Source organism: Pungitius pungitius, chromosome 20, assembly GCF_949316345.1.
Source record: "Pungitius pungitius chromosome 20, fPunPun2.1, whole genome shotgun sequence".
Lineage (NCBI taxonomy): Eukaryota > Metazoa > Chordata > Actinopteri > Perciformes > Gasterosteidae > Pungitius > Pungitius pungitius.
Window position 1 is genome coordinate 11829004 of NC_084919.1, and position 13049 is coordinate 11842052.

The 13049-nt window shown below is 40.4% G+C and overlaps 2 protein-coding genes across 2 annotated transcripts; both read right to left on the bottom strand.

The window, feature by feature from the left end:
* Nucleotides 1-1727: 1727 nt before the first annotated feature.
* Nucleotides 1728-4606, bottom strand: emc7b (ER membrane protein complex subunit 7b). The gene is made up of 5 exons (XM_037449846.2): nt 4230-4606; nt 3352-3471; nt 3089-3227; nt 2915-2995; nt 1728-2531 (listed from the first exon to the last, which is right to left on the bottom strand). Exons 1-5 carry the CDS (start codon nt 4466-4468, stop codon nt 2382-2384), a joined length of 729 nt encoding a protein of 242 aa, XP_037305743.1. The 5' UTR covers nt 4469-4606; the 3' UTR covers nt 1728-2381.
* Nucleotides 4607-5215: 609 nt separating this feature from the next.
* Nucleotides 5216-9770, bottom strand: katnbl1 (katanin p80 subunit B-like 1). The gene is made up of 10 exons (XM_037450104.2): nt 9565-9770; nt 8888-9013; nt 8705-8742; nt 8234-8516; nt 7987-8102; nt 7840-7890; nt 7349-7438; nt 7107-7211; nt 6710-6803; nt 5216-5838 (listed from the first exon to the last, which is right to left on the bottom strand). Exons 2-10 carry the CDS (start codon nt 8894-8896, stop codon nt 5806-5808), a joined length of 819 nt encoding a protein of 272 aa, XP_037306001.1. The 5' UTR covers nt 8897-9013; nt 9565-9770; the 3' UTR covers nt 5216-5805.
* Nucleotides 9771-13049: the final 3279 nt, after the last annotated feature.

Genomic DNA, 13049 nt, shown 5'->3' on the forward strand with positions numbered 1-13049 from the left:
TTGGCTCTTGTAATTGATATTTGATCTTGTGTTGAAGGGCTAATCTGTACATTTCAGTCCATTTGAAGTTGCATTAGTTTCACGTTGATAACATGACTAATTGGATTGGATTTACGGATCACGCCTTTATTACTGCAACAACGAAAACAAATTTGGCACACATGGTATTTAAACATAATGACGCCCGACTACCAACAGGCCTTTCAAATAGATGAGTGATGCTGTTGTAAATGATTGCACTTCTTTGTCTTTTAACAATGTAATGTCAGTTGTCATCCCCCTAAATGTTCTGCCTTTTGTTCTGCTCAGAGGCAAAAGAGCGTTGTGAATCCATTTCTGCAGTTATGTGAAAGTGAGTCTGTGTAATGGTTTGAACGGTGAAATACAAACTCAAAGGTGGAATTATACTTTTGTCAGCATGAACATTTTCAACAGGATATGTTTTCATTTATAAATTATATATATTTTTCCAATAATGGCAATCATTACCCTAAACGTGCCATCGGTAACATGAACAAATAGGACTGTTGCTGAGTGCAAACCGAGCTCAGACCTCCTGGAGGTCATCAGAGATCTGACTGGTCCAACAACTTCATGCCATCGCAGACATATCGATACTTCAGTGCAAGTACGAACAATTATATATACATGTCCTCCCTTTTGAAGGGACCACAAGTAATTAGACAAAGTAACACAGCGTGAAGTCTGGAAGCCAAAGACATCTGGGTTTCATCGACGATGATGCTCTGCCAGGCCTCTTCCCTCCAGCTCTGTCCTCAGCTGGTGAAATGCATGCTCAGATGGATTCGAGTCAGGCGATTGACTTGGCCATTGCAGAACATTCCACTTCTTTGCCTTAAAAGACTCTCTGGTTGCTTTTGCAGAATACTTCGGGTCATTGTTCATCTGTGAAGCGCCCTCAAATTGAAATTGAAAGTCTACACACAAAGCACATCTTAAATTGTTTCATTTGAAATACGTTGTCAAAATGACAAGAATTTTGTAAAAATATTTAAGGACCTGAGATGTATATTTGTATTCAACAAAGACTGTGAAGAGACCAAAAGCTACATCCAATCAATCCCCCAAAAAGCTTATTAGATATATTGTACCCCTGGCTGACTTGTTCCTTCATTCCAATGAACTTGGGGACAACAGCTTGTTTTGACTAAATACACGGTCCTGCTGCAGTGGATTTTAATCGTCAATAAACTACTTCCTCATATTTTAGTGTGTTCAGAAAATTGAAATCCACTGCTGTTTAAATAATCAAGTTTGAAAGAAATAAGAGGAAGTATATATTAATGAACTCTTAGACTTATAGCTTCAGGTATCCAGTAGCCTGAGAAATCGAACGTTTTGGATAATCTTATTATGGGATTTGTTGTAATTGCCAGAATCATTGCTTAAAGCGGTGGTTCCCCAACGTTTAGGATTGGGACCCCATAAAGGGATATTACGTAACATTTAGCAAGATTGAGTTGCATAGATTACATGTAACACAAATATGTCTTCATTGGTGAGTAACATTTGTAATAAAGAATTGTTTTTATGAGCTCAGCATAAGCGATAAATATTAAATCTAATCAGCTTTTATTACAGTGTGTAAATACTTTTTCCAGCTTCTCCATGGTTTGTTGAAGCAGCACCTTACGTTTATGGGATGTGCCTGCTGTTTGTGAAATGTAATTTGTCTTATTAGTGATCAGCGACTAACTTATCATGTAGAGAGAACAAACACATTGTTATTACTTTATTATGGACTTTACCATCCGCTTTATTGAATGTGAAGTTACATTCTAAAGATCTTGAAGCAACCACACAGCTTATTCTTCCTTTGAACTGCCACTCATTAACCTTGTAACTTACAATCAATGAATCCTGGTCTTAAAGTAGGCTATACAATGACTAAAAATTGAGTAGACCATTAGTTCACTCGTAAAATAAATAAAAACACAATTTTTATATATCGTTGCAATTTATTCATCTAGGCTTTTAAATAAGAATTTATAAGTCTTAAAATTCAATTATTCATTCACAGTAATTACTGAAATTGAAAAAAAAATCACTTTATAGAATTTTTCTTTTAAGGTAGTGGAATTAGCAGCAGTGGGAAAATGCACTCCAGAGGGTTAGCATAGAATAGATGGATAAGTAGAAGAGCCACAGGTAGAAAGCATTAAGCAAATGAAAGATAACAGCTTTTACAGGGTTTAGGAAATGTTTATCAGTGCAGTAAGAACGTTTCCAATAGCATATTAGAAATCATGATGAGCTTTTCAAACATCTGATGAAGAAAACTGTACAGTAGACCCAGGGGTAAAGAAATGAAACTTAAAAACTCTTGCTTCCTTAGGCTGACTGAAGGGACGTGTACAGTACTACCTCCTCTTCACAGCTGGCCTGGTGCCTTTGCTGCTGCTGCCTGCCTTGCTGGAGCCTTTGGAGCCGGAGAAGAGCTTGGTCATAAGCTCAGACACGTCCGGAAGCTCGGGGTTTGGGTTCAGCATGTTCATGGACTGCTCCATTTCCTGTAGAGAAAACAGTTGTAGATGATGAAGTTTGACTGACTCAAAAAACAATGTAATTGCCCTTCATTAAGAAACATTTACATATTAGGTTGAGGCCAGAATAAGGCAACAAGATTTTAATACAGCACATTTGCGAACTCCTTCTCAAACTATTTCATATTAACTAACAAACCTCTTTTAAATGAAATTGTTTGATCCTATAAAGCTCTGGCCAACCCCCACCATTTGTTTAACTGTTACTTCCTGTGAAATTACCAGGGCCAGAACTCACTAGTTAGAGAGAACCGTACAGTGAATAAAACTCATCTTAACCATAATAATACATTTAATGCATGCACAATATTTTTTAACACTTAACACACAGGCTATAATGGATTATTTACCTTTCTCATTTCTGGGTCATTTGTGTTGACCACCTTGGGCAGTAGAACAATGATCAGCAGGGGAAGAACCATCATCATGACCTGCAGGGGCACCGAGACAACACGTTTGAACAAGAGAACCGGAAGTATAAGAAGAGTTTTACATCAACACAATCTTTTTTTTTTTTTTTTTACCATTGGGTTCATCAGAAAATCTGTCCAGCCCCAGGTTTCTCTCTTCATGAAGTAGGTGTGGGGGCCATTGGCCCTGATTTGCAGAGGATATGGCTGGCGAATTACTTCGGAAGTCTTGATGTAGTTCACAAGACGTGCCCTGAGAGAGACACATGGTTGGTAGTGGGTAAGAGATGCCTCTAAACAGTATGCTGAAAGATATGCAACGGTAACCAATGCCAGATATTAAAGTATGCCTCTTTGTTTTCCCAGAATAGTCTTACCTCATTTTGCCCTTGGATGTGATATCAACACGTACTGGCTCAAATCTATAATTTGGGGTGACAACTTCCACAACGTAGGATCCTGAGGGGACGTCATTCACGGCAAAACTTCCATCAGTTCTGTAACGAGAAAGGGATTTTTTTTGGCATGTTTAGGGAGAAGCGATACTTTCACATGTTTGACATTGTGGTATGTGGCGCTATTAAATTGAATTGCAGCATGTTGTGAAGTGGGTCTTTTGTACGACAATGCATTTAAATTATAGTTTAAGAATGAGGTACATGAAAAACTAGCTACTGATGCATTTATCTCGAGGCTCCGCATTAGAAATTGTCAAGTAACTCAAGTGGGATACATCTATACCGTTAAACCATTAAATGTACGTCAGCAGTTATTTACAACATGGCAGATACACACAACCTTTTAACAGGCCTTATGTCAATTCGTGCCTATTTCTTGGATAGGTCCATACCATATAACGTTACAAATACGCAGTCAGATGTGTGGTTTCAATGCACCAGAGTGCATCTAGAGAGCAACAACATCTGACGCGTCTCTTGTGGCCAAGGTTTGTTTTGATCACAGCTAACGGTGGTAACCATGAGACCGAGGCCTGGCTAATAATGAAATTAACAACTAACGTTAACTTAAGGGGAGATACTGGTACGTAACTAACGCTAGTTACCACCACCTGGCAGCAGTTACATCCAGTAATTGACCTACATTACATTAGTCGGGACACGCCTGACAACAGCTGCCGTGAGGCTAGCAATCAATGGCACGTCAGGCAGCCGTTTAGGCTAGCTGGCCGTGCTAATGCTACCTATTCTCGCTAACAGGCAACAAGCTAGCGGGCATAGCAGCAGCGGTGTCTTACCTCACAAATCCCACGTACTCTTCACTTTCCACGAGGATTCTTGCCGTGGAGACCCAGTCTTGTGTTTTTACCCCCGGAACTATCGCCCTTCCCTCTATTTTAAACCGATCTCCATTCGGCTGATAGGATATCGTTACCCCTGCGCCAGGCCCGGTTTCAATATCAGTGAAACACCACGCTACGACGACCGCAGCCTGCACAAAAACACACAGCAGCGGTATTCTTTCCCTGTAACTCATGCTGTCTGTACTTATGAAGTTAATATTAGGTCTAAATTAACGTCCGGCAATTTGTAGTCGAAAGCAGTTTCGAGAAGGAGCGGAAGACTTTGCTGATCAGCTGTGGCTGCCGAGAATGACGTCACACTGATAAAAAAAACTTTATTGTTCAAGTTGACAATCACATTTAGTCGCAGTCTGATGATATACTTTCTCCTGAGGTAATGTTCATTATGAGCCCAAATTTGAATACATTTAGAATGTCAAATTGTGTGATTTCGTGATGTGATCTCTATATTTATAATACAGGTTTTCAAACCTTAACTCTTAATTTTACATCCAGAAATGTATCCAAATAACGAAATGTAAATAAAAATGTTTTACTCTCATGCTTCAATCTGTGTTTTACTACTCTAATCCTTTGTTTCATTAATGGTATGGCCTTCGGTTATTGAAACAATAAAGACTTGTTTTTCCAAACTGAAAATGGAAACTAATTTAATTAATTTATTAAGTTATAAAAAGGCACCAGCACAACCAGTCTTCCAAACTGGAAAAACTAGTTTGGCCTATTTGAATGGCCTAAGAACTTAAAATAGATCAGAATAGAGTAGGAATTACTAATGTTTACCTACACTAAAGTTAATTTGTAAGCATTAATGTACCCTATATATATATATATATACACACACACACACGTGTATATACACGCACGTTTATAGACACATTTGTATACATTACACACAAATGTACACACGCACAACAATATAACAAATAAAGGAATAAAATGATTTATCAAATTTATTTAAAAGATTAAAAGAATCATTTGTTTTTACACTTTATATAATACAGTTCAATGTCATATAAAGAGGCAAAGTGAAAACACAAGTTCTAATAACTTAAGACTGTTGCAGATTCAAGTTTATGATTCCAGAGAACCCAGGCGCAAAACACATTAAAACAGCCGAGCATTCATTACTTCCACAAGTGCATTTGTATTCCATGACAAAGAGTGATGCAGTTAGAGACAAAGAGCTTGGCACTTCATAAAGCGACATTACACCTGGTCTCATGGAGGTCCTCTAGATACGCTCCTTCACGAGGTCCACTTCAATGTGAAGCAGTCATCCGCTGTGTGGTTATTTTGTTTGGAGAAAAGCTCTCGGTCTCAGCTCCTCCACAAGAGTCTCCAGCTCTAACTGAAGGAGTTGTCTCAATTCTCAAGTTCTGTCCCAGTAAAGTGTTGCGTTGAAATCCCAGAATGAACCAGTCTATTTCTCTGGCCTCATTATCAGTTCAAAACACAGCCAGGATCCGGCAGTAGTGGTCACATCTTCGGGGCGCTACGATGACAATCGTCAGTGCAGCTGCGATAGATAAGACTCGATGGCCTGCAACACAAAGTGGAGAAAACACACACACGTCTTTGCAAATGAAACCACACATTCCAACATACTGGTTTATTTATTATACCCTGAGTATTAAAAAAAGAAGAGGTTGATTTATTAATTCAAATATACAGTTGAATGTTGAATGAAATGGCAGAAGGGAGCGGGATGTATAGATGGAAACAAATGAGGCACAACCACTAAACAAATTCATCTCATACAAATGCGAGTCAGCTTATGGCGGCCATAGAGAGCTTTTGAGGATGGGAGTGGTTGACTGCATACGCCCAAAATCAACAGAGTGGAAAAAAGTAAACAAAGGAGCACTCGTCAGACAATGTTCATCTGAAAATATTTACAAACGTTTTCGATGAGCTTAGCCAATAAAAGGAAAACCCATTGTGTGATTAGGTAAAAAAAGAAAGAAAGAAAATAGAATAGAAGCTGAATTGGCAACGTTACCAGTGGCATTTCTGTCATGTAAATATTGTCCTAAAAGGTTTGTCACTGGGCGGTACACAGAAAGCAGCATGTACATTTTTGGGGTGCATTGGGGGCCTTTTTTAGAGTTATTTCGGTGAACAATGACTGAAAATAGTGAGATGTTTTTGTATCCTTTACAGCTAAAGATCATATTAAATCTATCAGCGTTTTGGGCCCTTTTAGTTGGCCGCCACAGGGTCAGGGTCCTCCCTTTGTCGTCATAAAATCTGTCTGTTTCATCCTAAACCGAAGAATATTTTAAACTTGAGCGTGTAACATAATGGCAGAGCAGATGTATCATCAGGTCCCAAGAAAGTGTTCGATAAGTTGTTGGTATAAAGTTTGTACGAGTGGCTTTCTCTGTAAGAACCACCATCACATAATCTCTCACCTTTGCCAGTTCTCCCGTAGATCCTGGAACCGCACATAACTGGGCCCCTTCCTTCCACAAGTCTTTCAGCCTCAGCTTCATGACTTCAATATTCCTGCAAAAACACACAAACAAAACCATTGCAATACATAACTTATAGTAAGTGTACGTAGTCCCAACACACCAAGAACAGTCCTTCTGCTAAAAGTTCATAACGGTCATATAATCTTTTCACTGATGTAAAAAGTAAAATGATCTCATCTCTAGTTTCTACTGTGCCGATTAGCAGCATTTGTACGTGTTGCATACGAGTTTGATTGTTCCGTCATGGTCCCAAATGTAAATAGAATATAATAAAAACCATGGAAAATGAACTTATGCACATTGGATGTATAGTATTTAAGCATGCACTGCCCACCTGTCTTCTGAACAACTGTCCCGCAGTCTTTTCTCATTCTTAGAAAGTTCTGGCCACCATTTCCTGATGACGGATTGAACCCAGTGTAAACCAACCATAATGTTCCTGTGAAAAGTTAGTTAAATCATATAAATCAAACCAGATCTGTAAAACGTCTCCCAGGTCATAAGTCACACCTTGAATTAATGCAAAATTGTCATCAAGACTAAACCACTAAACTATTTTTACTTGAAGACACTTACTCTTCATATTGACTGGCAAGAATTGCTTTCACAAGGGGCACGAGGTCAACGCAGCAGCCAAGTGACAAACATGGTGCTTCGGTTTGAAGGCTGCCGAAAAAAAGAAAGGGAGCAGATTGCCAGTAATGTAAGTCACAGCTGTTTAATTCAGCCAAATGAACTAACAGCAAATACAAAAAAGTGTGGAACAGATGAAAGAGGCCATTTTGGAATTTTCTTTGAACTAAAGATTTAGCAACTTCATGCTCAATTTGGTAAGAACAGTATCTGCCAAAACATGATTTGGATGTTACTTGCAGCTAAAACCATTGAATCAAAAACAAGACATTTTGTACACTATCTTGGGCTAGGGAAAAAGGTGGATTCAACTAAAATGATCCGTTGCGGCTATAATGAGGAACTTGTTAAATATGTGTCCCAACTGTTAAATTCATTACAGGTGAGGCTGAATCATTTAACGATGAATATGTGAAACACCCAATGAAACTCACTTATTTGTCAAGACAGGTAAGCAGTCAAGCAGCACCCCTGTGTCTTCGATTCTGTAAAACCAACAAACGATTGAAAATAAAGCATGTAATGTGATTGAGGGATTTACACAAACTAGAGTATGGCAGTATGAGCTGTCACTGATTTACCTTATTAGGTAGGCCACGAATTCACTGGCATTTTTTCGCCACAATGTTTGGGCCACTTTTAGTCGTAGGTTCCTTCCGAACAGGACGTGAGTCATGGCTTCATGGTCCTTTGAGAGCTAAATGTAAAGGACAAACAATGCACAGAGGGAATTCAGTCTGTGTCAGTGTTGCAAATTGTATGAACTCCCCTTCCCAAAAAATGATTGGTTCCATTATTTTCTTGAACAGAGCATCCGTCAGAACTCACCTCGGTGAAGTCTTTGTACTTGGAGCCGGCCCCTGCCATCTTGGAGGCCTCTGCAGAGTTTACAGGGAGCCCGCGGTTATCATTGGAGTGCATGCGACGTACATCATCGGTGCACGTCAGCTCATTTTCTTTGTTGGCCATGCCAGGTTCACGGACACGGCCTACATCGGATGTTCTGCGGTGCAGCTTTAAGCCCACCTCCACCAATGGACCACCCTTCCTCTTGCAAGATGACAATCGCTTTGTTTTGGCGGGGCTGTGTGATCCGTAGTGGACTTGAAATCTGCCGAGAGCAAGGTTATCATGGACCAGAGGCTACGCTGTCACAGTTTAGGAAACCTTCAAAATGTAAATCCACAGACATGGTGATAATGGTTAAGGAAAGGTGCCTTAATGATCCAGGGACTGAGAGGGAAGATCTGTGGTACTCTGAGCGAATGGGTGATAAACAGATATGGATCAGAGACTCACCTTTCTTTATCTAATTCTTCCTTATTTATAATATCCACCTAAAACGAAAGGATAGGGGATGAAGCCACTACTACAAGATCTACTTCTACTACACCACTGAACTGTACTTCACAGGCACAAGGATTTAAGAAACGATCATTATTTAGACAATAAGACGCGGTGTCGGCGCTCGCATCTCCTCACCTGCTTCATGTTCTTTCCAGGAGAATAATGCAGGCAGGATAGCAGAAAGCCATATGGATTTATTCTGGTTGATCTTCAAGACTTCCCGTCGCCAGACATGCTCACCAGCTACCACAACAGGAGACACTGTTGGATAAACAATTGCGGGACAACAGAAGGGAAAACTCAGGAGCTGCCCGACTCAAAGTGATTTAGTGGCATAACATCGAAGAGGTTTTCTGCGTGTGACTCAACACGCAGCAGTGCGCTTCAAAGAGACTAAAAGTAGCCATTCAAATGCAGATGATTTCGCCAGGAGATTAACGCTACATTTGAGTTTCAAAAGGCGTTGGCTGCTGCGAAACGTCACAAACGTTAACTTGCATGCTCCCTAAGGGTGAAACAGGTTTTAACAAATCGGACAAGCGAAAAGTTAAGCAAATCATTTGGTAAACGACCATTAGCATAAAGTTAGCGTGTGTCCGTTGCTAGTTAGCTTTTAACTTGAAGTTAGCTGTTAGCGTTTAGCTCAACTATCAAAAGGTACACGGGAGACGTTGAAAGTAACCAGCTGGGCCGCTGCTACGCGCTAACAGCTAGCTGGCTAGTTAGCCTTCCAACTCCGGGAACATATGGCTTCATGAACCGCAGTTTATTTTGCTAAACATGGGGGTGGTGGGGGGGGGGGGGTTACAGACCTGTTCAACTGGTGAAGACGCATTGGGTCTCCCCGGGTGTATAAATCCAAAAAACCGTGAACAGCTGGTTGAACTCAAACGCACTCTTCTCTCTGTCTGGGCGCCGCTAGCGTTTCAGACGAGTTCCGTTCAAACGAATCCACCGCCGGCGTGTGGGGATTGTGGGATGGATTTTGGCAAAGATAAGAAACAAATTTAAATCCGAGTGAGCCATGGCGCCCCCCAGCGGCAGAACGTCTTTAATGCAGACAGGCCTCTGCCGTGATGACGTCAGGTATCCAACAACATACCACGCTGTGAATAAGCTCCACTACAAGTAAAAGTCCTGCATTCAAACGAGCATACCGGTACCTATTTGCCATTTAGGAAAGTGAAATTGATTATATTGTGAGGTGAATATGTACAACCTTCTGTTGTGTCCTCATTGTGTCGAACGAATATGAAATAATCCAGCAGGTGTGTGGTGGAACAGAGGAGTGTACGGTTCCATCAACATTTAGTTTAAATTGTGCTCAAGCTTACGCAACTGCATTCGCCTCTTTATTATGATACGCACAAAATGTAATATATCCGCCGTTGAAAACGTTTCGGCAAATAGATTTTTTTTATTATGTTGAGATCAACAATTGGTCTCTTGTTCAGAATACAGCAATGTATTATGCAATATTACTTAAAAAAGATGCACAAGTTATACAACAGATCAAATTTGGAGCCATGGCAACAATGTGTTTTCAGTATTTTATCAGTATATATCGTGGTCTGGTTTAAACATATCTATATTTTTGCTGCAATTTTGTGTTGGAAGTACCAACATGAGCAGTGGGAAAGTATAACAGATTAAATGCTAAGTAATGATGCAAAATCATGTCGTTCAAGGTAATTGAATACAGATTTAAGGATGCAATATCTAACTCTCACGCTACACGGAACACGGCAATCATGAAAAAGTCTTTTCTATCTCTCTGAAGAGCCCATCACTGCCATGGGATGTGCCGGTGTTTGTGATATTGTGCCCTGCCTTTGTATATTTCAAAGTGGGGTTTCTGTGACATTTAGGAGTCTCCAAGACATATGTTAGAAATTACAGAGTGCATCATTCTGCTTTGATACAAATTAGAATACAGATGTTTTAGCTTGACATTGGGGCAGATTTAATTATCCTGATTGAGTAATGCAATTTCAGTTCAACGTCAGCAGCGTAGACTCTGAAAATATTTATGGTTTTTTTCTATCAACTAGAAGCAAATACTTAATTCAAAACATATTTTTTTCCATTTAAGATGTATTATTAATATATTTGTCCAGGTTTTACTGCAGCACCTGAACATAGAGTAGAGTCAGATCATTTGCTGATAAATACTGAATATGTTATTGTAATACACATTTACACTTTGCAGTGTGCTTCATTAATTGAAACTAATCATATATCAGATCACAAAATAAAAAAGCACAGATTGTGTTCATTTTAGTCATCCAGGCCTTTTAATAAACATGTATGACATGTCATAAAAGATAAACATTAAAGGCTAAATCTGCATTTCTTAGACAAAACTAACCACCCACAAAGTCAGTAAGAGTGTTAGGAGATTTACATTAGTGAGGTTGGATTAATATGATTAAAACCTTTGGTGTTAAAAAATAAAGCTGGAATTACCGAGATGAAAAGAAAATGTTCTTCATATTCATAAAAGGTTAAGTCTCTCGTTGCGGGATGAGCTTATTGCTAAGAAGCAGCACGACTTGGAGTGAAACTAAACCTTTTGTTAGGAGTGAAACATGAATGAAACTGTTATTCAGCCAAATTGGGGGAAAAACCTAATAAATCCAATCCAGCCCAGGAGCTACCCAGTGAAACATCTCTGAGATGGATTGGCACAAAGTTTGATACAGACACCCGACAATGAGTCCTTTTACTTTTGCCCACATGACAACGACATCTGTGACTTGGCTCAGCAGCCACTGGAGCTACTGCCATACTCCATTTGGGAAAGTTACCCCTCAGGGTACATCGTAATAACTCCGCAAATTGAATTTCATGGAGAACCAACATATGTGTAAAATTGGGATTTTACACAGATCATTAGCCGTACTTTGTGTTTGATGCGTTGCAAACACGCTAAACTAAGATATTGAACACAGTAGACAATGCTTTAAACGTTCAAGTCACCTTTTTGTGTACTTTATTAATAAGTAACGTCTCATTAACCATTAAGGCTGTTAACTCTCAGCTTCAGCTTTGAGTTTCCTGCAGGTCAAAGTCCTTATGAAGTCAACCTTTAATAAGTGTGAAACAGCGTGGAAGGAATCAACCAGTTGAAGCAAAGCGCTCCTTCCCTCGGCAACGGGAAAAAAAACACGACAAAAATAATCTGCTACCTTCTCTTATCAAGAGAGGGGGAGGACAGGGTGCTGAAGGCCAATCAACTTTGCTCGCTAATCTGTCTTTTCCTGCCCCACCCCCCCCCACCCCCCTCCCCTCTATAGAAGCCCTCAGATCGGGGAGAGAAAACGCTCTGGCCTGTTTCCCTTGAATTTCCTTGTGGCCACTCGAGCCTAATGTGGGTAATTGTGTTGACATTATGTAAGACTGTTTGAAGAGGTGCTTCGCACACAGCGAGCTGCTCTCTGCCACCATGAATGCGTTTAGGTCCTCGTCCACAGGCCGCAAACCAAGTAAAATCAAAGTGATTGCAAAAAGTGTTGGGGAAGGGAGAGGTGGTCGGCAATTTGGAGCATTCCTCCCGTCAGATTGATTCAGGGACACACGCCCAGGATTGGTTGAACCAAGCTAGTGTGTCGACTCCTACTTCTTCCAGATGTGCAATTCACTGGGGAATCTTCTAATAATCCCCCGAAACCAACCTCAGTTTAGCCTCCATAGTAGTTCACATTTCATTCGTACCTTTTAAAAATGTGTTTTTGTACCTGTTGTCGCCACCGAGGACCAGCGTGAGATTTAAATCTGCCACGCATCAGTTACATGGCTGACGGTGAGATGATGTCCTACTTTGTCCAACGGCCGAGGCCTTCGGGGAATTGTTGAGAGTCAGATTTTATCTCACATATGTGATGCTCAGATTACGAACATCCATATCCAGGCCGCAAAGCACAGGTTGTATGTTTATTACCCGCTGTACGAGTGGCTGGTTATCCAGCCTTTCTGGATCGTTTTTTTTTTTTTTACAATTTCAAGCCAAAGTGCCGATTAAGTCGGCCGACAGGGCAGGTTTGGATGAGTGGCAAATTCCGTTGCTCTAAGTCGGGACTTACGGATCTCCGTGTAGGTGGCCCTTCACAGCAAGCAGATGCTGCGGGGATGAACGTTCAGGGCTCACTGCACCACTAGGTGGCAGTGTGTGCACGCAACTGCTGGTCATTCGGGTCTGTCTGGGATGGTCTTTTTTTTAATTCGCACTTATTTTTGCAGTCCCTGCTCCCCAAGAAGCCACAAAGATACCGCAAAGAAAATTATGTTTAAACTGTTT

Excerpts from the sequence above, each read along its gene's own strand:
- katnbl1 (XM_037450104.2), bottom strand. Across the intron at positions 7,891-7,986 it reads TTCGTGGCCTACCTAATAAG|AATCGAAGACACAGGGGTGC; the intron begins GTAAATCAGTGA and ends TTGGTTTTACAG. Across the intron at positions 5,839-6,709 it reads CTACGGGAGAACTGGCAAAG|GCCATCGAGTCTTATCTATC; the intron begins GTGAGAGATTAT and ends TTTGTGTTGCAG.
- emc7b (XM_037449846.2), bottom strand. The coding sequence starts at position 4,468 with ATGAGTTACAGGGAAAGAATACCGCTGCTGTGTGTTTTTGTGCAGGCT. Across the intron at positions 2,996-3,088 it reads ATTTTCTGATGAACCCAATG|GTCATGATGATGGTTCTTCC; the intron begins GTAAAAAAAAAA and ends GTGCCCCTGCAG. Across the intron at positions 2,532-2,914 it reads ATGACCCAGAAATGAGAAAG|GAAATGGAGCAGTCCATGAA; the intron begins GTAAATAATCCA and ends TTTTCTCTACAG.